Here is a 22,903-nt window from a genome sequence, read left to right as displayed (position 1 = left end):
GTAATAATATATATCTGTTAAGCAGTCTGGGTAGGTGCTAGGGTCATGAAAAGCGCTATATAAGAACAAACTATTATTATTATTATATGTTTAATGGTGAGGAAAGAATCCCTTTATATATAAATGAAAAACAGCAACACATATCAAGGATGTGTTCTCTTTTTGATCAAGTGTTTGTAAACCCACAATATGCCATTTAAATGTCAGAACTATTGATTTCAAGAAGTCATTCACTATCAGGATTTTTTCATAATTCCTTTTCAATTTTCAAAATATTGTGGTGTAATATGATGTCAGGTTTCAATGAATATGCATATTGTTCATGCCAAATATTGCAAAGTGAATAACTTCATGTAAATTTGTGTTTTGTGTTTTATTTCATCCAGATATTTATTGGATAATTTCCGCTACTTAGACTGGAACAAGACAGCAATTTGGGGATGGGTGAGTACGAACTCTATTCAACTTTTGTAAATGAACTAGTTTTCATCCGATAGGAGTCATTTTCTAGGAAATGTATGATTCATATTAAAGCGAAGTTACTCTTCACACAATCTCTTTCAAGGCAGCATACAGCTAGAAACTGAAAAATCAATCAGTTGGACAAGTCCGCAGAAAGGAATGAAAAGGTGCCGACTAGATTTGAAGGTTGGCAGAAGCTTTATTTACAAGTTATGATCACCCTAGGGCTAACCAATGAAGTTTTTCTATATCAAATACATCTCATGTTTCATCTTTACATTAATAATATGATAGAGAATACCATATTTATTGAGAATGTGAAATGATACAAATCGGTAATCTACGATACTTGAGGCATATATATGTAAAGATTAATCATATTTCTTGGTTCCATAATCGGCATTCTTTTCTGTTTACTTTTTTATTCACAGTCTTACGGAGGTTTTGCTGCCACATTAGCTGCTACACATGGTATATACAATTGTACAATGGCTGTGGCCCCTGTCACTGACTGGAGGTTTTATGGTAAGTATATTATTTATCATTTTATGGTCTGTTATTAATTCATGTGAATAAAATTACAGAAACAATGTGATATTGATAATGAAATGATTATTTGAGATGCGGGTGGGCTCAGCAGTACATTTATCTCTTTATATTTACCTTCAAATCGACTCTGATGGACTCAGTTAAAAACAAATGAGTTTTTGATTTTTGATTTTTGATGGTGATTTAATGAAAAGGGTGGTCCCCAGACCATCATATCTGATATGCGTGTCTGTGAACACAGCAGAACACACACACATATGTATAAGAACTTTTTAAAGACATACAACTTTTATAGATATGTACATGAAACATGCAAATAACTATTTTTCAAAAACCTCTTGTATGTTTTTTTAAATTACATGGATGTTTCTAAACTTTAATTTTTTTTAAACTTTCTAAACTTCATAGTTAAAGAATCTAAATTTCCAGTTTATGTTTATGTACCTATTTCTTTATTCAATTCTTTGTTCCACAGATTCTGTATACACGGAGAGGTATATGGGGTTACCAAAAGCAACAGATAACTTGCAAGCGTACAAGGTAAGATGCTCTGTATGCTCTCTAAAAACAGATCAACCTCTTCTCCCAGTTGCTTTATTATTCCTTTTACTTTAATTGTTATCCTCCGTCAAGTAACGCCTGGCTGGGATGCTCCCCAGGGAGTGGAAATTGTGCACACAGTGTGTGCGGGCAAGCAGTGAATCCAATGACCAGGGTAATAGTATATCTGTAAGGCTCTTTAATAGAGACATTTGTATTAAGCGCAAGCGGAATATTATTATTATTATCATGAATATAAAATACATGTACACCTTGATTTGTCTCATGTTGTCCCTCATTTTTTCTACAAATTATATGGTTTCCTAGGCGAAGAATGTAAACAATGATGTATATTTGATGAAAATTGTGAATAATGTGAAGTCCCTTCACAATGGTACCGACAAAGTTTTGACTGTCTGTGTTGTTCTTTGTATTTACTTATTGTTGCAGAATTCCAACATATCTGCTGTTGCATCAGGGCTTCACAAGACAAAATACCTCCTCGTACATGGATTAGCAGATGGTAAGATATGGCATATCATTTAACGAATTTGTTTTCACTGGCTGCCTGCCATAGCAACAAACAACAAACTCCGTTTCGTAGACGATCAGCCGTGCATGAAGTCTTCCGTCTTCTTTGTTGTTAGGGCAGACAGCCAGTGAACGGATTTGTTTAATAAAATTATGGAAATGCAAGCAGAACTTTTTTATTCCTGGATCATTTTTCCTGATTGGGGTGTCGTATGAGAGGGCAGAACATGAACTTTCTAGAAATGTGATTTTCTATTTGAAATTCAGATACCGTTCCCCAAATGACTTGTTGGTACCCTTTTCTTCAAATTGTTTTAATCCCTAATGCGTGAAATATGCATCATATGAGTTGCATCAAATAAAAGAGGAGTATCTAAGCTTTACAAATATATGACATTTATTAATTATAAGTGTGATTAACTTATACCGGTAATAAAACATAGAAAATTCTTGGTTTCATTTTTTCTGGGACTCACTGTTTAACTTTAAAACTATACTATGTTATGTTGGTTACGTTTTGTCAGGCTTTAATTTTTTAAAGCCCTTCTCATGATATCATTATAGTCTACATGTACACCGTTAAAGATTTTATTATTGTTCACTTCTGTCCGTGTTTTAGATAACGTCCATTTCCAAAATTCAGCCAATTTGGTGAAAGCTTTAGTACAGGAGGGCGTATCACATCAAGTACAGGTATATATGATATGATATATATGATTTTTTTTAAAGATTTGTTTCACAGATTTTGCTTACTTTCATAATTAATACTCTCAAATTTTGATCACACTCACATGTATGTATTACATATTAGCTATACATAATGGAGATTCATGTAGAACATGTACATGTATTTACTTGTTGAAACAGTGACGATTCTCATCATGTATGTGGGTAATTGATTAATAGGTAATGACTTTGTGAGGATTCTCCTCAAGTGTAAATTTACCCATTCAAAAGGGTGGAGGCATCCCAATTTTGTGTTGGTGTTGTTCTATACCCAAAGCTTTCATTGCTTATTAGTCTTGTACAAATTCTAATACGTATGCCATGAAATTTCAGTTGTAGATCTTACATTTATTTATTTTTTAAGTCACAACTCCAAAATAACCTTCGAGGGGAGGCAGGGGGATGCAGATGAAAATTTAAAATACTACAGCTCCACTATAGGCAATAAAATGAAACAAAATTATTAAATAAAATATCTTCTTGATTCTACCTCATGATATGCTGATATCGTGTTTTTAATTTTGTATGCTATTGCTTCATCTGTAAACTTCTGTTTGATTAGACATGAACATGTACAGAACACATGTATTTCCAATCTTTGAATGCATGACGGTACTAATACTCGATGTCTTCTTCTTCGTTACAGTATTATACAGACCAGAACCACGCCTTAGCAGACCCCATGGTGCAACAAGATCTCTACCACATACTCACAGACTTCTTAGTCCACTCGTTTGGTCTGAACTGCTGACCTTGGACCTTTGACCCCTCACCCGTAGAACAGTGACCTTTCCCCTCTGACCCTTCACCTACAGTACAGTGACCTTCATCTCCAGATGTGTCATTTGTCAGTACCCTCCCACCCTCCCTCCCTCCCTTTCCCTAGACCATTTTATATAAAATGACAAAAACTTTTTTTCTACCCCCCCCTTTTTTTTTTTATAGAAACACTCCAAAATTGAGATTTCCACAATTCCACAATCATAATCCTTAAGGCCATGACTAGTAGCTACCATAAGCTTTATTACTGATATGTTTGCTATGATTCTTTTTTCTTTTTGTTTGCAATCTAGTTTACGATGCAATATTAGCTTCTTCATATTAAATAAAATTGTGCCTAAGAACTTGCAGTCAAATTTGGAGTAGTTATAACTTGGCCGATGTCAAGACCTGTTCAGTTCATGTCTTGCCTATCTAGGATATTTCAGTTTATTTTGCAGTTTTTTTTTTTCAAGGTCAGTTTTAATTACAAATTATGAGCTTGCTCTACTTTTTAAGTAATTTAATTTATAAAAAATTGATTTGCAACAAAGTTGATTCTATGAAATGATGTGGTCAAGCTTCCATTACTATTTTAAAGGGATTGTTACAATGACTTTCAATGAATGAAAGTATCCCATGTTTGGTTTTATAATTTCATTATTCACGGAATCTGGATGCAATGTTACAAACAACACTGTTACTGTAAAATGAAAGAAGACATTGATAGTGAATTGAATTTGTTGGAGAATATGTGAGGGGAATGTTTTAATACCGGTAATCAATATAGTTTGTATAAGTCAGCTTGTGCCACAAATAATTGCCCGCATGATTCAAAATTCTGTTTAATTACAATATTGAACCACATATTTACAAACAATTTTTTTTTCTTTCTATGAATCTCATTTTTGAGGAATAATTTACCTCTAAATTGGCAATGATTTTTTTGGTATTCCTTTTCCCCCTTGTAATCATGATTTTGTTTTGATTCAGATTTGCTTTCTTTCAAGATTTTGTACATAATCATAAAAACCAAATATGTTATATACGCAGTGTTTTTTATCGAGAGAAAACGTTCAAAAAGTCAGCCTTATAGTCATGTACGTGACTTGTTTATACGATGCAAAGTTATATGAAAATGGAATAAATGTTACGTGATTGTTTGATATTTTGTGATATGCAAAAGATTGAGTGAATTAATGTAGAATCAAGTCAATATTGCTGTGTCACTCCATTCTCGTGCTTCTGCTGTAAAGCTAGAATGGTTCAAATTGTTTTTGTCTTTTCGAAGCTTCTGTTACATTGCAGTAGTACATACATGTTACATGTATGTTATATAGTCAAACTGTTCCCTTGTGTTTCTCAATTTTCTTCTATTAACAAATCAATAATGTTAGAACATATGATTTGTCTTTAATCTGTTGGAAACTAAGCTGGAGTCTAAGGGAAATTTGTGGTAAAGTCAAACCTGTATAGAAAGACCACCCAAGTGAGACACAAAAAGCAATCTTTAGAGGCAGGTGGTCTTTATAGACAGGTTAACTTTACTTTAACACATCGTTTCAATGAGAAAAATTGCTCCAAGGGAAACAGAAATGTGGTCTTTAATATAGAATGATGGTCTTTTTATACAGGTGGTTGCTATTAATAGCAGGTTTGACTTTATATCAGAATTTAATATCGAATGGGTAAACAAATGTATGATGATTTTGAGTAATTTACAATTAATATGTGCTGTGTTTTATCTTTGTTTTATTGCTGTTTCTTAATTTATATCAGAACACTCAAGTGTATGCAATTATCAAAATCATATTCATGATTATTATATCTGATAAAATGTTGATAACATTCCATATCTACCAGCGCAGTTGGGTTTACCCACTTAGTACGAAACCCAATAACTTTGGCTCGAGCGTATATGGAAAATATCTGTTATAGTCAGATCATATCATTAAAAAAACGAGTTTATCTTTTTTATGAGCTTGCATTAAAGTGAATGAATAACTTTCACACATTGGCTGAAATGTATGTGATGTTATATCTTTTTCCTACGATGCATATTTTTTCTTCAGATTTTGTAAATGTTTGAGAAATGAAGAAAACAGTAATCAGGTTTAAATTCTCTGTACGAAGAAATATTTCATGTCGTTTGATATCTTTGTTTGTTAAGTTTTTTTTCTAGCTACAGCAGAATTGAATAACTAAATTTCATGTTCCATTGTAGCCCTTGTTACATGTACATGGCATTTCAATTAAATTTCAAAATGAATTTGAATTTTTTTTGGGAAACAAATTATGAAAATGTCTTTCTCTTTGAAAGTATTCTTACATGAAGCGCAAACCTCACTAAGCTTATTTTCTCATCTAATTTCTAAATTTGGTAACCTTCGATTTCCAAATTGATATCGGGTCATGCAAAAATAAAATCATAGTGAATAAAAGTACAATCTTAGATCTCAACTATATTACAAATCCTTTATTTTCTTCTTGTAGAGAGAGATACTTGTCAATGTTCCATCAGGAACTAAACAAGAAAGGTTTGGACGAAACCTGGAAGTTGTAGAATTACAAAACATGAAATATTTCTCCATGAATTCTGATTTTAAAACTTCATTTTCACAGGGTGCAACGCTGTGTATATTTAAGAAATTATAAAATGTGGCTGCAAGTTTGTGTACGTACATCGATGTTCAGTACCTACGTGTATCATGGGATGATTTTTGTTTTAAAGCCACCATAATGTACTTCCAGAGAGAGAATTTATACATACTGAAGTTTGTGTTTGTTTGTTTTTTGTCACATAATATCTGTACATATATTGCACAATAAAAGTTATATGTACAGGAGTTGTTATACAATCAATCTGTGTTGGGTTCATTTTTTATTGTGTCTGATTTCTTTCTCTCTCTCTCTCTCTCTCTCATAATGAGCCAGTTCATACCTTTTGAGCACATACAAAACACAGACACAGAATTGGTCTAGATGAACGCATGAAAACGACAACTTCATTTGAGAATTGTACTTTTTCAAATGTTTTGTTTTTGTAACATCAATATCTGACCTTTTGGTACAAATGATCAAGTGCATTTTGGATCAAAAGTATCAAATGTTCTCCATAAAAATCAGATAGTTACTACATAATCATAAACCAAAAGGAGGTGTTGGGGGGGGGGGGTGTTGCCCTGTTTTCTTAGAAACTGAAAGATCTGCTTTAACGTGTTAAACTCACCCGATAAAGCAAAAACCTCTTTCAGGCAATCGCTTTTAGATCGATTCTAAAATGTCATTTTAATATAAATTTGCTACATTAAACCATATACTGGCTTATTAATGTGCTTTACCATCCATCCTGACTTTCTTAAATCATTTCTCACAAAAACATAAAAAACAAGCATCAATTTAATTGGATCTTACATGTACTTCATTTAATATCACATCATTAATCATGAATCTTATTTCATATAAGTTTTGATCATTAATTAAATCAAATGATGGGACGCACTGATTTCTAAGACAGAACAAACACTCTTGACATTATTTCAAATAGAACATTAATTGGCAGCATGTATTCTAAGTTTCATATGAAATGAATACTGATTGAAAAAGCATGATTTCCAGGCACAAATTATTCGGTTTGTACAGCTTACACCTTTGCGCGTTGGGATCCAATTTTTTAAAAATTTTGTAAGATGAATAAAAAGGCTATGACGTCTTAAAAAAACGTCTTTTAAATGTTTTTTATATCCATAACGTACTAAACCAAATTACCTCTTTGTGAAAGTTTATCTTCTTTTGTTTACTAATTCTCATCCTGTCTTTTTAAAAACAAAAAAGAGTGAAACAGTACAAGTATGTAATCAGGTATAAAGAATATTAAAAAAAACATAAGAAATGCATACAAATGGAAAAACCCTGTGAAGTCCCTATGGAATTATCCATTTGAAACAAAACTTTAAAATATAAATTAATGTATTTCATATTACTTTAAACGCTTTTATATCAAACTATTTCTTCACCAGAATGATCGAGCTCTAACAAACGTATCACATTCATGTACAGTGTTCATGTAAGATAGAACTGCATGTGATATCATTATTCAAATACGGATACATATTGCATAATTTACATGCATAGAATAGGTGAGAATAGGTAAATATTATGATTTATAATCCAGGGCTTTGAACCTTATCCATGCATTAATTAGTTAAGAGTAAACTGCCAACCGGGAGGTACAGACTTGCACATTGTATTTTGTTCGTTATAAATATAAAACCATTGAAATTAATAAGATCTATCATGAATCATTGCTGTTAAAAACTATAAAATCTTTCTAATGCCCCTACAATCAACTATATCATCTTCAAATAGAATAAATTTAAGAGAACTATCCACATATATAGCTTACATATTCACAAATGCTAAAATAATGAGCTTTTTACTATAAAATTGATCCTTTTCCTGCCAGGCAAATTTGAAAGTAAATAATTGAATGTTATCGGGATTTTTAATTTTCACTCCATTTAACCTACCCATTGCAATGGAAATATTGCTAGCAAAATTACTTGTCTCGATTTTTGCAGCAAATTCTGGAAGACTTTTGATTTGAGATTATGAAAGGGGAAAAAAAAATCATGTTCCTCTAAGAGTAAAACTTCAGCTTTCTATATTCCATCATTACGGTTAAATTGAAGAAAAAGTATGGAATGATCCTTTTTTTTTCAATGGCTGAATGTTGGTAGCAAAATATGAAATCAAATTGGAACATAGATTCATGAGGTATCATCAAATTTTGGTCCCAAATTTTCTCCTTTTTGAAATGAAAGACAATTATCGAATTCAAAATTTAAAAATGTTGATGAGAAAAAAGCTCTTCATAGAAAAAAACGCAAAACGAAGAGATCGACATTAAAAATGATGATAAAACTTTTCAAATACTGTCATTAATCATTATGTACATACTTTTTACCAAATTTTCGGGCTTTCTTGATTTCATACAACATTCAAATCTACATTTACTTTGTTTCAACCCAAAATATATATGCATGCCCCCAACAATCCTAGCCAATCTCATATGTATATACACGTATATCAAAATAATTTTTCAAGCTCATGTGAAATACTCCTATACCGCAAGAAAGTCTGATTATCTCATTTGCAACTTACAACTATAACAATAACATTGCACTCACGTGAAACAGAGAAATATCCTAACACGTTTCATAGAAAATTGAATTCATGATAACAACTATTCAAATTTTTAGACTATCATACCTATTCCTCAGTACAATTTATTTTACGAGAATTCTAACCATGGAGGTCCACTTCTAAAAATTTGATTCATGATATATTGTGGTATATTTTCTAAAAAGTTAATAACATGAAGATTTCATTAAAATGTTTTAAAAAGTGAAAGACATAGCCTTGAAACATGCATGGAATCAATAACAGATTTTTAACATGCCTTTGAAAAAAAAAAAGTCGCTTTCAGCTCCCTTTTGCATTTTTAAATTCAACTATACTCCTTAAAAATCCTTGCTTTCTGCTTGCAAGTGCATTTCATATATTAATTATACATCCCTCGTAAATTCAGATCGACTATAAAATTGAAAACATGATAAAAATTGGCAGTTCAAATTTGAAGATCTTAAAAATCTTAAGTATAGGCGCATTATTTACATAGCGGAATGCTGATTGACTGTGACCTTTGACTGTATGACCTTATGTCATATGCTAATCTATAGAGGTCACACATAGATGCATGATATAACCTGTTGGTTTATATATATCAATACTTTTCTTTCAAATGAATTTACCAACCTTTCCATTTCAAACAAAGAATTACCACACATGATTTGATCCTTCAATATCATGCATCATTTAAAAGAGAAAGAAAGCGGTCTTGTAAATAACATTATCAAAACCAGAAACTTTTTTTTTTTTGGTGGAGGTGGAAATTCCAAATGCTTTTGACCATTTGACCTATGACCTTTGACCTATGATACATTGACCATGGTGTGGATGAAGAGACTGGCCGGCAGGAGGTCATCGCCCTTCTCGCCCAATATAGGGACATGATGGTAACCTGGAAAGAAAAAACGTAAAAGGAATTCAATCAATTACATGTATCTCCTTTAAGATGAAAGGTACTATGATTTTTGAATATTTTGCCATCAATTAATTTTAAGCATATTTGTAGCCTATTAAGATTTGCAAAGTATTGTAGTGAATAGCTTCTTGAAATTTTATTTTGATTTGCAAAGGTATAATTTAACATTTTGAGTCAAGAAGTGGAAGTGACTGAATCAGTGTATGAATAATAATAATAGCAGCCATATTTATATTGCACACATATCACAGGGGGATACTCAGCTCAAGATGCCTACAAAGTAGCCCTAGCTGCCCTAGGGTGCTCAAAGCATTCAAGGAATAAATTCCAACCAGGTATCCATTTAAGTACACCCCGCTGGAGAGTGGCAAATGTAGATTAATGTCTTGCCTTGGTGGGACTTAAACTATGAACCATGTGATCCACAGTCGTGTGATGTATCCTTTAGTCCATGACACAAACTTTTTACAAAAATTGTAAATTTCAGGCAAAAATATCATTAAGTGTGTTAAAAGAGAAAGATTTTCTGCATTATTCCTTTCTCTACTTTTAGAATGCATTTCATGAATACACTTCGGGTAAAAATGACAATATAACCTTCACAAGTCAGTTTGTCATATGAAAAGAGTTTTCATTTTCGAATGAAATAGATGGCTGAAAACTTTTGTCATACCTGTACTTAGAACAACTATAGGATCACCCTCCACAATTTCCACATGACATCATCACCACTAGACGAACTTTTTAAGGACTTTTGCATCCATAACGTGACAAAAATGTCATGTCTTAAAGCCACACTGTGCTATTTATAATGCTTGCTCCCTCTATATAGAAAACTTCCTCAATCGTGCCTGTTGGTCCCCCATGATCATCTTTTTCTTATGTTATTTGAGAGCTGAGTTAATGAGATAGCCACCTGTCAGTGACCTTGCAATCAATAAATAACTCTGGAAACGTAGCTCTGTCTTAAAGGTAATAAAAAGTTTTGGGAAATTTTGAAAATTGGGTGGATAGTGATTCTTTGCAATTTTGATATATTTGGATGCCCCTGTGGATGTATTATAAGCACTAGAAAATTTAGCCCCTCAAACACTTCTGCTTTCGAGAAAAATTGAACATAAAAATTTACCGGTGCTCCCGGTAAATTTTGATAAATTCCAAATAGCACCTACGGCCATACGATGGTAGCTGCCACTATGAAAATCTCAGAATATGTAGTTGAGATATATAATTTCCAAACAGGAATAGCTAATCGGTCAATTTTAGTCAAGAAACATTGTTTTATAGCTTAATTAATATCTCGACCTTGAGAGGGAGCTATACAACGTAAACAGTTTATTATTTACAATTTCATAAATTTAGACTCAATTTCAACCTCGAGAATGATCACTGAATATTGTAGGATCGTATATGCTTCTAATATGTTTATTTGGACAACATTCATGACCCCATACCAAAACTTTGTATTACCTTTAATCCCTTCTGGCTGAACTAGTACAGCCGGCCTTTAAAATTTTGAGGAACACTCACCAAGTTGCATGGAGGCCACCGGGAAGGTGTACTGGCCGATGAACTCGTTGGAGGATGCCATGTCGTAGTCTTGGACCACCAACCGGATCAGGGCTAGTTCTGGCACCTTGACTTCAAAGCTGAACTCCTGGTTCCATGTGGGACTGAAGCCTGCAAGTAAGGAAGACACAGAATGGAAATATGGTATTATGATAAGGCTAAGGGCTAGGATTAAGGCTGAGGATAAGGAAAAGGATAAGAGTACAAATAGAGTACAAGATTTGTAAGGCCCCAAATCCATTTGAAATTAAATGCTGAAGGCACACTAGTGCAAAAGATGAAACAACATACAATCACTGCTTCCAGCCAAACTTGTAAGTGTACCCACATAGCTTTCAAATTGGTTATTGTGAATATAATTAAGACCATTTGTGACTTTTTTTTAGTAATAAGACAAATTTTTAACATATTTGGTTTCTTACCATTGTTCTCGACGACCTCTGTCTTGAACTCCTGCTTAGATCCTCCTCCTAGCACATAGACCTTGACGTAGGGGTCAATGACCTCTTTACTACCGGATGGCTTGGGGAGCTGCTGACCACTGATCACCTGTGGGGAATGCAAGGAAGAGAGAGAGAGAGAGAGAGAGGGGTCAAAGATTAATATTCAGTTGAGGAAGGGATAGGAAGCACAGAGAGAGAGGGAGAGACAGAGAGAGAAAGAGACAGACAGAGAGAGAGAGAGAGAGAGAGAGAGAGAGAGAGACAGAGAGACAGTCTTTTAATAAGAAACATGATTCAAAGGAAGAAATTACAAAAAAAGCAGAAAGGAGGATGGAGATTGTGAAAGATTAATATTTCATTAAATTATAATGTTCAAAGAGGGAGATAAAGGTTTTAAAACAAATGATGGATGAAAGAGATGGAGAGAGAGGGTTCAAGAAGAAAGATAACGAGTGAGTGAGGAAGAGAGAGAGAGAGAGATATATAGAGATAAATAGACAGACAGAGGCAGCGGGAGAGAGGTAAAATAAGTAGAAAATAAGGAGATCTCTTTACATTTGAACATGGTGCCTATATTCAATCAATACAAATTTCATAATAAAAAGGCTTCGCTAAAACAAGTCTTCTTGCTCCTTTTCCTTTCCAATGAATTGAATCATTAAATTTCCATTTTTCATTGTTTTATATTTGCTACATTCATTATCCTCTGCAGCTGACTTACTTTGAGTGTTACATGCTGTGTGTATTGATCTCCTGGCTTGAGGGGGTTGAACTGCATGTTGGCTGAAAGATAAAAATAATATAAAAATGCACATATTCATCAGAAAATACATAAGGTGGATGTTCCGTTCCAAGACTTTCATTTTTTATTTTTGTTCAGTATTCAATCAATAGAGTATGGAATGAATGATGAATTATGAAGCAAGTGGCATGTGAAAGTTGACTTTGAAATCTGTTTAATTTTTAAATGTTATGCATAATTAAAAACATCACTACATACAAAAAAGATCATTTTCATTAAAACTACCATACTTTTTTCATGAGAGCTTAAAAGGATATGCTATTGGAAGAGCGGATTTCCTAGCAGCAATTTTTAAACTGTGTTTTGTCAGTTTTTTTAATTTACAAGAGTCCTTCTTCAATAGCTAACCAGATTTCTTACCAGAAGTACATCAATCATTCATTTGAGGACTCAGAAACCTTTGAAGTTGTGTCAAAAATTCAACATTTCCATATCAAATGACAAGTTATCATTTATAACCACATCAAAACAAATCAACTTTTATCCAAGAGATCACTTACGTTTCCTACAGAAGACCGGTTTCAGGATGAACCCAGACTTGCCGTTCTGAAGGAACTTTCCTTGATTGAGATCCATTTCTTCACATGGTGTCTGGAAGTTCAAAGCAACTGTACAAAACCACACCAAAAATAGAAAAGAAAATTGATTAACAATCAACACCAGTCTGAAAGTTCCTTTTATTTTTAAACTACATTTTTAGTACTTCACTTCTTTAAAATACAATGGGGGGTCAGAAATGAAATGATTATAATGCAGCACACGAAAGACAATGTTACCTTCCTGATACAGGGATGTCCTCATCAGGCGGCCAAACCTTACACCCTTCATTAAAAGCTCCTCGTATTGTCTGTTTGAAGCCAGAAGGGTGTTAACTCTGTGTTAAAGTGTATGAGTTAATGCCCTTCTGGCTCAAACAGAAGATATGTTCTCATTATTTTGATGATCACTCATTTTAGGTTACTACAACATTCCCTTGACAAAATGAAGTCTATACATCAATCCACCTGTAATTCACTCGTAATAGTCGAGTGCTTGCAATGTGTAAAACATCTGATCTCTGATATCTATGTATCTATGCCAAAAGATTTATGAAAAATTATCTAAAATGAGCTTTCAAGTGTCGAAATTCCCGATTTCATTTCACTTTTGAATTCAGATGTAGATATTTTTTATATTAGAGTCAAAATTGAAATATGTGTAGTATAGCATCAACATTCCTGTACTTGTCATCAATAACAAATGCTAAATGTAAGTATTGTATATCTTTGAATGTAACCATGTATATAAAATTAATAAATCCTCTGATGAGGCACAGAAAAAAGAGGGGGGAAAAAAATCAACATTCCTGGGCGAGATTTGTCACCCACCACATAGAAGGGATGAAGATTATTCTTCTTACCAATCTGAGCACCCACATCCCACATGGGTACGGGGCTATAGTTGGAGGAGTTGGTGCGGAGCCCGCCGGGGTAGATCCTACTCAGGAAGATCTTGTTGTGCTCCACGTAATCCCCTGGCTTGTCCTCTGCCAGACCAAAGGCTTTAGCCTCACCGAAGGAAGACATCTGGTGGCACTTGTCTGGAGACAATTTGTTCAAAAAGAAATATTTATAAATCAACAATCCAAAAGCATCAGTACAATATACATGAAGATGTCAGATATGATCTGGGCCTCATTTCACAAAACTTGTCATCAGTGGCAAATGACAGTTTTTGTTAGAAGCTAGTGAAATCCTTGCTTCTGATTGGTTATCAGCAGATTTGTCACTGATTTTTGTCATTTGTCATTGAAAAAAGGCTTTGAGAAAAGGGTCCTTGGGCAGCTTTTCATGAAACCGTCATAAGAACAAGTCACTGACATCCCATTGAAACGTGTGTTAAACTTAATACACGCATTTCAATGGGATGTCGATGAACTTGTACTAATAACTGTTTTATGAGACGCTGCCCTGGTCTTATGGAAACTAAGAGCCTCCAGGCTTCAACATTTAAATCGAACTACAGAGAGAGAGATTATAGTAAACATTGACCAATCACCAGAAAATATTTTGTTCTGCGAGTTAGGAGTTCCATGTTGCTTTTAATATGAGCTTCAAATATTATTTTCATAAAGAGATATTTCAAGTTAAAATAAACTTTGAAGACTAGTAGACGCACCTGTACGGATCGGACTTGGGTTCCGTACCTCAGATTTCATGTTATCCTTTATTTTCTTCATTCTCCTCAAAACCATTAACTCATAGAATGTTAGATTAAGTTTCTTTAGGTTGGTTTTATCCAATCTAGCTGTACAATCCGTTAATGTGATTGGTACACTTTGGTGTCCAGTTTACTTACATTTCTCCTTTGATGCAGGGAACGAACCGTAGTGGACACTGGCGAGGGTCACTAGATCGGACAGTTCCTTGGCCAACTTCAACTTTTTCTGTATTCAGAAAAGAGAGATGGAAAAAAATAATTTGTTAGACTTTGAACAGCGAGGAACAGGAAGCATTCCATGCCCATGTTTTAAATTCCTAAATCTATTTCATTCACAATTTAATACATACTGCTTGACAACTTCAAATACAATTTGGAATATGCTAAAATTATAATATGCCATAGATAGAAAATTAAACTTGAATTTAATTTGTTATGGAACTTAATGTATTATCCGCATATCATAAACATACATGAATAGTTACTTGTGCTTTAGAGACTTAAAAAAAAAAATATATATATATATATATATATATAATGGTACATGATTCCGTTGAAACTACCCTTTGAATTCCGTCAGTTTGAATCTGCACTACAACAAAATATTGAAAATTTTTCTCTATATAATTTTTTCAAGTTGCAAGTAATTTTCAAAGTACTTTACTACGTCGTATTTAAGCAGTGACTTCATTTAATTCATTTCATCTTGTCTTTCTATATTGAAATTATATACTACATGTATTAGTGAGTCATTATAACATGCATTTACAGCATAAGGCTAAGGGTACATGTAAGTTGGAAGATAAGATAAACTGTTTTGTTTTGTGAGGTGATGGCATTTAAGCGTGGACAGAAAGGTTTACATTTAGAGAATTTTTATAACAGAAAAAATATACATCGCAGGAGAAAATTATTTTAAACAAATTTAGAACATTGCTTGCAACAGGAAAACACAATTTTTGTCTTAACAACACATATGAAATACATGACTGTTAATAACACAGACATGTACAGGGATTACTTATACTAATAATATATTTTTTTTTTAAAGAAGCAAAAAATTAAATTGTGATGATGCATGTATAAGCCCAAAGATTTGTCTGCTTGAGTAATATTCAGAGCAGATTAAGAGCAGTTATCAGCACATCCAAGTGTGAATACACTGCACAGCACAGCCTTATTCAAATGTTATATCCAAAACGCTACAAAGTTTTCTTGGATTAGCAAACCAAAAAGTTCAATTGAGCAAGAACAAATTTTGTCGAAAAAACACTACACACCAGTTTTCATTCAAACAAGAAAATCCCACTTTCATTGAAAATGTTCTATACTGCACATGTTAGAATTGTGAATTCAAGCATATACGTGTCTATGTATCCTGTGCATTTCTTTTGGTCTCATCTTTTACGGAGGTGGGAATTTGTATGTAGGACAAGAGTAAAATGACTGTTTGCCCAATAACTGTTTACGTCTATGTTATAAATCTAATGTTTATATATACCGTGGAAGCATAGCTAAAGAAAATTTTGAAGATGCGCTACTCATTTATGAACTAAAATATCAAGTAACATTGTCTTAAAGTTTCCTCAACTATAACGCATAAAAAGCTTTAGAAGCAGATGGAATTTTTACACTACAAGCAGATTTTTTTTCTTCTTCACCTAATAAGCAAATTTTTACTGAACTACAAATACTATGCCATAAAGCTACCTCACTATTTCTTTTTTTACAGATTATTTGAAGACACTGAACAAATAGGACAAAATCCTGTAGATTACATTTGAACTGGAAAATAGTTAACAACAATGACATTGCATATAATTTCTCAGAATAGGTACATTTAGGTCACTTACTCTACACAGAGACCTGTCTATAGTGACCTTCCAGGGAAAATATAAGTAACCATTGTAGACAGGTGGCCTTTCAAGACAGGTTCTACATTCTACAACACACATTTCCTCCTGGGGGAAGGGTTCTATGACACATGCTCCAGCAATAATTCCTCATCGGTCAAATTTTGTTCACTTCCTAACTTTCTAACTTTCTAACTTCAACCCTGACTAAGCACTATAAACCTAACCCTTGACCTGAAACATGACTCTTTCCCCGCTTTGCTCGACTAATTGAACAAGCACCGGACTGCCAAGGTTGATTTTTATCACACATACATATATACATATGTGTATGTACTATTAAAACTTGTAACAATGTGACAGTCTTGGGTTTGGATCCATAACACATAAAGAATTAAACCTAACCTAAAACCGATTGCATCCACACCCTAACCCTGTATCTTTGACAAAATAACAATCAGAGTGAAATGTCACCGGAGCAAATGTCAGGTCACCAGAGGAAGACAATATAATGGCCACTACACACAGGTGGCCTTTATAGAGAAGTGGCCACTACTAGACAGGTCAAATGTCCAATGAGGCTTCTGTAGGCTACACTCATCGAAGACACCAAATTACCAAGACTTGAGATCTTGCAATGAGCTTCAACTTCACAGTTCTTATATTACCATAAACATATAAACATATAAGCATTTGTTTGTAATTAATGGGACATGCTCCAATTCCATGCAGTTATAATGCTCTAGGATACAGTCATCACACCTAAGGAACCTAGTGTTATACATATTTGGTTTAGCATCAATTTTGACATGCAGAACACACCGACCATAATGCACATTGGTTTTTATTTCAGATGGAGTAAGGGCAGGATGAGGGTGACGACATTGATGTATTATATTCATGACAATACTCTTCTGATAATATCTGGTTTTACCTGATGCATTAATGTGGGATAATGCTGGAGTCATGACATGCCATTCATTGAGAAAAAAAATAATGAAAGTTAAAATGATGACTATATACATGTATAAATCATTACTCACCCTAAATGTAACAACACATTCAATATACAAACATAATTACTAGTACTACAATTCATCTGGGCCCTGTTCCATAAAACTTGATATCAATAAGAAGTTACAATAAATGTCATAAGCTACTGAAATCGTGGCATTTGGTTGGATGAGACCAACTTTTTCATAAAAATTTAGTAATTGTTATCGATAACAAGTTTCATGAAACAGGACCCTTGTATAAAGAATTACAACAACAACAAACAAAAAATATTATTTTATGTTCATGATTATATTTAAACTACAACTTTCCAAATTCAGATTTTCTAAGCCAAACCTTCTACATGTAAATGTATGAATACATGTAGGATCTACTTTTAATAGTATTTATATTACTACTGCTGTGAAAATACACAAGCCACAATACCTTGAAACCCTGCTGGTATATACCACAAGAACAATACCATGTACTGTATTTCATAGAATTATTACATAGAATGCCTGCTCAGTTCTTCTCCTCTCTAATGATATATATATATATATATATATATATATATATATATATATATTGCACAGCAAAATAACATCAATGTCTCAACCAAGATAGTAGCTTATTCTAAAGAAAACTATCAAACGGATACAAATTTTAAGCAAGTGATTTTTCAGATAATTTAAGTTGTGGTAATGAAGTAGAGTGCAATGTGTAAAGTAGCATTTCCAATGAAAATTCATATTCTATTTGGTTTTCTACTTACATGTAGTAAATACCATTGGACCAATGAAATTTAAAAAGAAATCCAATATAGCTGAAAGCCGCATTACCCCAAAGCACTAATAAAGGACATATGCATATATGAGACATCATGAACATGTTCTAGCTTTAGTCGGGATTGGTTTCCAATCATGATAACTCTAGAAATACAATATTCAGAAATAACAATTTGCTATTAAATAAAGGTGCCAAATTTTCCTAATACCATTCAGTTTATAACTACATCATAGATTAGTGCCTCGGGAAGCTCTGCTGGCATTACAAATGAATTACAGTGTACTATCATTACCACAACTTAATTACCTTCCACACTTCAATATAAAAAGTAGCTCCTCATAAAATTCTTTTTTGACAGGAAAAGAAACCACACAATCCTTCTACATAAAGCTTGAAAAGTATTTACATGTAGTCATCTAAGCAAGAAGTTTAGGGAAAAGATATGATATACACAAAAGCAAATATGTGTGATACAGAAAGACCTTTGACAAAGATTTGTGCATAAAATTTGATTACATTATGAAAATGGCCTATTGCTCCACATTGATTTCTCTACACATTAAAGGTATTACAAAGTTCTGGGAAATTTTGAAAAATGGGTGGATAGTGAATCTTTACAATTTTGATATATTTGGATGCCCCTGTGGATGTATTAAAAGCACTAGAAATTTTAGCCCCTAAAACACTTCTGCTTTCGAGAAAAATTGAATATTAAGATTTACCGGTGCTCCCAGTAAATTTTGATAAATTTCAAAATAGCTCCTACGGCCGTACAGTGGTAGATGCGACCATGAAAATCTCAGAATATGTAGTTGTGGTATATAATTTACGAACGGGAATAGCTTATCGGTCGATTTTAGTCAAGAAACATTGTTTTATAGCTTAATTAATTTCTTGACCTAGAGAGGGAGCTATACAACATAAAGTGTTTATTATTTACAATTTCATAATTTTAGAGTCGATTTCGACCGCGACAACGATCAGTGAATATTGTAGGATCGCATATGCTTCCAATATGTTCATTTGAACCAAATTCACGACCCCATACCAAAACTTTGTATTACCTTTAAAAAGAAGCTGAAATCAGTCAATCGCATATTTTCCCCTCATAAAACCCTTCTATGACTGCCATAACTACGAAGCCTAAAAGAAAGTTAAGAAACATCTCTGAATCTCTACTGATTTTCAGAAATTGTATGCGGCTATCAGAAACTTCTGGAGTTTAAAGAATGGAGAATTGCTTTTACTAATCAACAGACACGCAACTACCATGAAATTATTCTACAGTTACCCCTGGTACCCCCACAAGTATATTCCTTTTAGAAATAAGCAAAACTATGCAGAAAGTCTCGAATAGCAGGATGAGATTTAGATGTACAGTGTTAAACACTGTATTAAATTCATTGTTTAATGTATCATGTACTATTGATGCTAATTTCATAGTGATAAATGTCAAAATTTGCAGTAAATTTAACTCAACAAGAGAAGTCTCTACACTACATAACATGTATGAAATACACATCAACCGGTATACACTCATCTACAAGAAACTTAATCATACTGAATTTTTTATTTGTTATTACTGGGTAAATAGAATATTTTAGAATAATATCTAAATGACACTGATGTTGCTCTATAATGATAACTGAACATGACAAGGCTGGTTTGATCTGGATCGATCTAAGACACATGGACGGTACATTGTCTGCTCAGAGCCAGAGGGGTTTTAACTCATACACACCTACACAGAGTTAACGACCTTCTGGCTTTCAACAGAAGATGTTATGAGCAACACAGCCAGAACTGAACTGTGAATTTGGATAGGATTTGTAAGTAGATTCATCATTGATGAACATCAAAATGTGAATGCGGGGCATTTACAGACATAATTTAACTTTGAAAGATTATTCATGAATTTGTATGCATACTTTGGAGTTTGGACCTTTTATCATAGCAGTCATGTAGAGTACATGAACATTGTACTAAAGCTTTGATAACTAATCTACTGAATCACCATAGATCCATCCAGATCTTGCCTGCAATACGAAATGGGCCACTTTCTTGGAACTTACAATAAAACTAAAACGGGTGACATGTGCATCCTTGTGTATGCATCAAGAATGAGACAAAGTACGAAACATGATCAGAATTAAATAGTTAAATGGCTCAATATCTAATACCCGAAACACACCGCTAAACCGACCAATTAGGGGGCATTGGAGGTAATGATTTTTGGGGTTGTTGTTGTTTGGTCTGCAGTTGGTCTGGTGTCATTTTCGGTGATGTGAGTGAGGTACAAGAACTCATGCGATAATCCAATCTTTGTATGTACATTCAAGATAATGATTCACCATATACTGGTACCCAAAAGGGTATTGCAGGGATGTGCCCGGTGAAGTAAAAGTGCCAAAATATTGTAAACAATCATAATTGAAAACTTTCCTAAAAGCATGGTGGCAAAATATTCATCATAAGCAAAAACAAAGTCATTTTTTCTTTTCAAATTTGAACTTTGCAACTGACTAAAACAGTGTTTTAGTCATTCCATTTGATGTGTACAAAATGGGGGCTTCAAGTTTTACTCATAGAGAGAAGACCACAGAGTCTTTTGATCAAAAATATCATCTGGTGTGACATCAAATAATCTTAAAATACCACGATATGCATGGTAAAATTTCAATAATAAAGGGGTCAAACATAGATAGATAAGAAACATGCACTTGTAAGAGAAAATGCTTGTAAGCACATTAGACTTAAAGAAAGGGCAAAACATTTTGTATAAAATTTAGTAGATTTGTTTGTGTACGGTACATGCGTAACTGGTATGGTATATCTATTTTGTCGTTAGTATATGTGTATTTCAGTTACAGCACATCTAATTAAATTCACAGCAACTTGATTATCATGTCATAGATCGGGAAGAAATTTGTAAAGATCATGATACCTTTGTGTCAAAGATTGGAGCAAAAAACACCCCCAAAATAGACTAAAAATACATATGAAAAAGAACTGCACACAGAAACAGTAGCATTCTTCACATACAAAAACCTATGTCTACTAAAGATGTAGAAAAATCCCATTGTAGAAAAGTGCTTTACATGAAACAGTTATTATTTTTTCCCTTGTAATCATATGCATGCAATCTGTAGGTAATAATACTGTACATGTAAAGTGTAGCTACATGTAAACGTATATATGGTTTTATCCAGGGATTGTTTAGAATCGCTTTGATGAAGTGAATTTGGGAAATGGGCTTCATTACAATGAGATTTGATGGTATATAAATGAGTGGAAAAGCTGGAATGCTAAGCTTGAAACACAAAAATAAAGGCTGTGAGATAGGGGTGATTCAGAAAATGAGTTAATTGAAGCCGGTTGCAATATGGCATGCTCGCCACGTGGCGATAAAAACAGTCATGATTGAATACGACACCACTTACCTTTTTCTTGTCTTTCGACTACATATCAAACCAAATCATCCATAAATGAATGAAAAAGAGAAGTATAAAGAAAGACAGAGGAAGAGAGAGAGAGAGAGAGAGAAAGAGAGAAATACAAACAACATACAAAATTTAACATGGTATCAACATTCACAATGGGAAAGGGAAATACAGGAATAATATCAAAATGCAATGTGCCAAACAGGGAGCAACACGTATAATTTGCGAAAGCTGTTTGACGTTCATATGAGAACAATGATCTGTACAACAACGACATCAATATATAAATTGGCATGCTGGACAAATTCACACTTGTATCAAACAGATGGTAGACTCGACACATTGCTGTTCACATATGGAAATAGCATTGACTGGAACTGATGTACAGGAGTAATTCATGCGCTTTGACAAAAAAACAGAAATCGTAATTACATTTTGTGAAATTCTTACATTTAAGTTAAATAGACATTGGATTAAAACAAAACTTAGAAAAAAACAAAGGATGACTGTTTGACTTTAAGAGAAATGGTGCTACTTTTCCTGGAACTGCTAAGTTTTATTTATTGTTGCAAAATGATAATTAATTTTGCAATCACATCTAATAAGAGCCATATGATATTAAATTCTAAGCTTTCAAATTTTGATGATTTCATATCAATGCTCTCACAAGAACATTCGTACGTACAACATTTAAATATCTGGTACATAAAATCTGAAGTGTAAGCCTATAGGATATTTTAAACTACTCTATACCATGCATGTAAAATTAAATACAAAATGGAGTACTAAATCATGATTAGAGTATCCTACTATAATACATTTATAATGGAAGGAAGATAGAAGGACAGACGATTAATAATACAGTAGTACTAAACTTAACTCAAATGGGATACTGTAAGTCTAACAAGTGCTACCACTAGTTCTACTACTCGAAAATAACCCTAGATGGAAAAGAAATGATATCACTGTTCCATATCAGATTGACCTGTGTCACTCTGCCCCATCAAAATGATATTTAAGACATAATTCTTGAGTTCATGATTAAAAGGTTTGATTTTTTTAAACAATTTCTTAAATGACACACTGCTAGACTACAGTCACTATGGTAGTTACATGCATCTCTAAACGATAAGGTTGATTAA

General features: G+C 33.3%; 2 protein-coding genes across 10 annotated transcripts in view; one reads left to right on the top strand and one right to left on the bottom strand.

The window, feature by feature from the left end:
* LOC590183 (inactive dipeptidyl peptidase 10) overlaps nucleotides 1-4,204 on the top strand; it is a 35,739-nt gene extending 31,535 nt beyond the window's left edge. For all 4 annotated transcript variants that reach the window (XM_030974147.1, XM_030974145.1, XM_030974146.1 and 1 more), the window contains 6 exons: nucleotides 387-444; nucleotides 894-987; nucleotides 1,487-1,551; nucleotides 2,002-2,074; nucleotides 2,702-2,775; nucleotides 3,455-4,204. In XM_030974147.1, coding sequence (XP_030830007.1) covers nucleotides 387-444; nucleotides 894-987; nucleotides 1,487-1,551; nucleotides 2,002-2,074; nucleotides 2,702-2,775; nucleotides 3,455-3,559 — 469 coding nt within the window. In that variant the 3' untranslated portion in view covers nucleotides 3,560-4,204. The remainder of the gene's footprint in view (nucleotides 1-386; nucleotides 445-893; nucleotides 988-1,486; nucleotides 1,552-2,001; nucleotides 2,075-2,701; nucleotides 2,776-3,454) is intronic.
* Nucleotides 4,205-6,965: 2,761 nt separating this feature from the next.
* LOC100891267 (1-phosphatidylinositol 4,5-bisphosphate phosphodiesterase delta-4) overlaps nucleotides 6,966-22,903 on the bottom strand; it is a 65,605-nt gene continuing 49,667 nt past the window's right edge. For 3 of the 6 annotated variants that reach the window (XM_030974149.1, XM_030974151.1, XM_030974153.1), the window contains 8 exons: nucleotides 21,762-21,779; nucleotides 14,825-14,912; nucleotides 13,887-14,066; nucleotides 12,988-13,095; nucleotides 12,407-12,468; nucleotides 11,665-11,791; nucleotides 11,204-11,353; nucleotides 6,966-9,649 (listed from right to left, as the gene is read on the bottom strand). In XM_030974149.1, coding sequence (XP_030830009.1) covers nucleotides 9,561-9,649; nucleotides 11,204-11,353; nucleotides 11,665-11,791; nucleotides 12,407-12,468; nucleotides 12,988-13,095; nucleotides 13,887-14,066; nucleotides 14,825-14,912; nucleotides 21,762-21,779 — 822 coding nt within the window. In that variant the 3' untranslated portion in view covers nucleotides 6,966-9,560. The remainder of the gene's footprint in view (nucleotides 9,650-11,203; nucleotides 11,354-11,664; nucleotides 11,792-12,406; nucleotides 12,469-12,987; nucleotides 13,096-13,886; nucleotides 14,067-14,824; nucleotides 14,913-21,761; nucleotides 21,780-22,903) is intronic. The other 3 variants (XM_011663248.2, XM_030974152.1, XM_030974154.1) reach the window with 1 other exon arrangement.

This window comes from Strongylocentrotus purpuratus, unplaced genomic scaffold (genome assembly GCF_000002235.5).
Source record: "Strongylocentrotus purpuratus isolate Spur 01 unplaced genomic scaffold, Spur_5.0 spur5_scaffold_7, whole genome shotgun sequence".
Taxonomy (NCBI): domain Eukaryota; kingdom Metazoa; phylum Echinodermata; class Echinoidea; order Camarodonta; family Strongylocentrotidae; genus Strongylocentrotus; species Strongylocentrotus purpuratus.
This window is presented reverse-complemented; position numbering and strand designations above follow the sequence as displayed.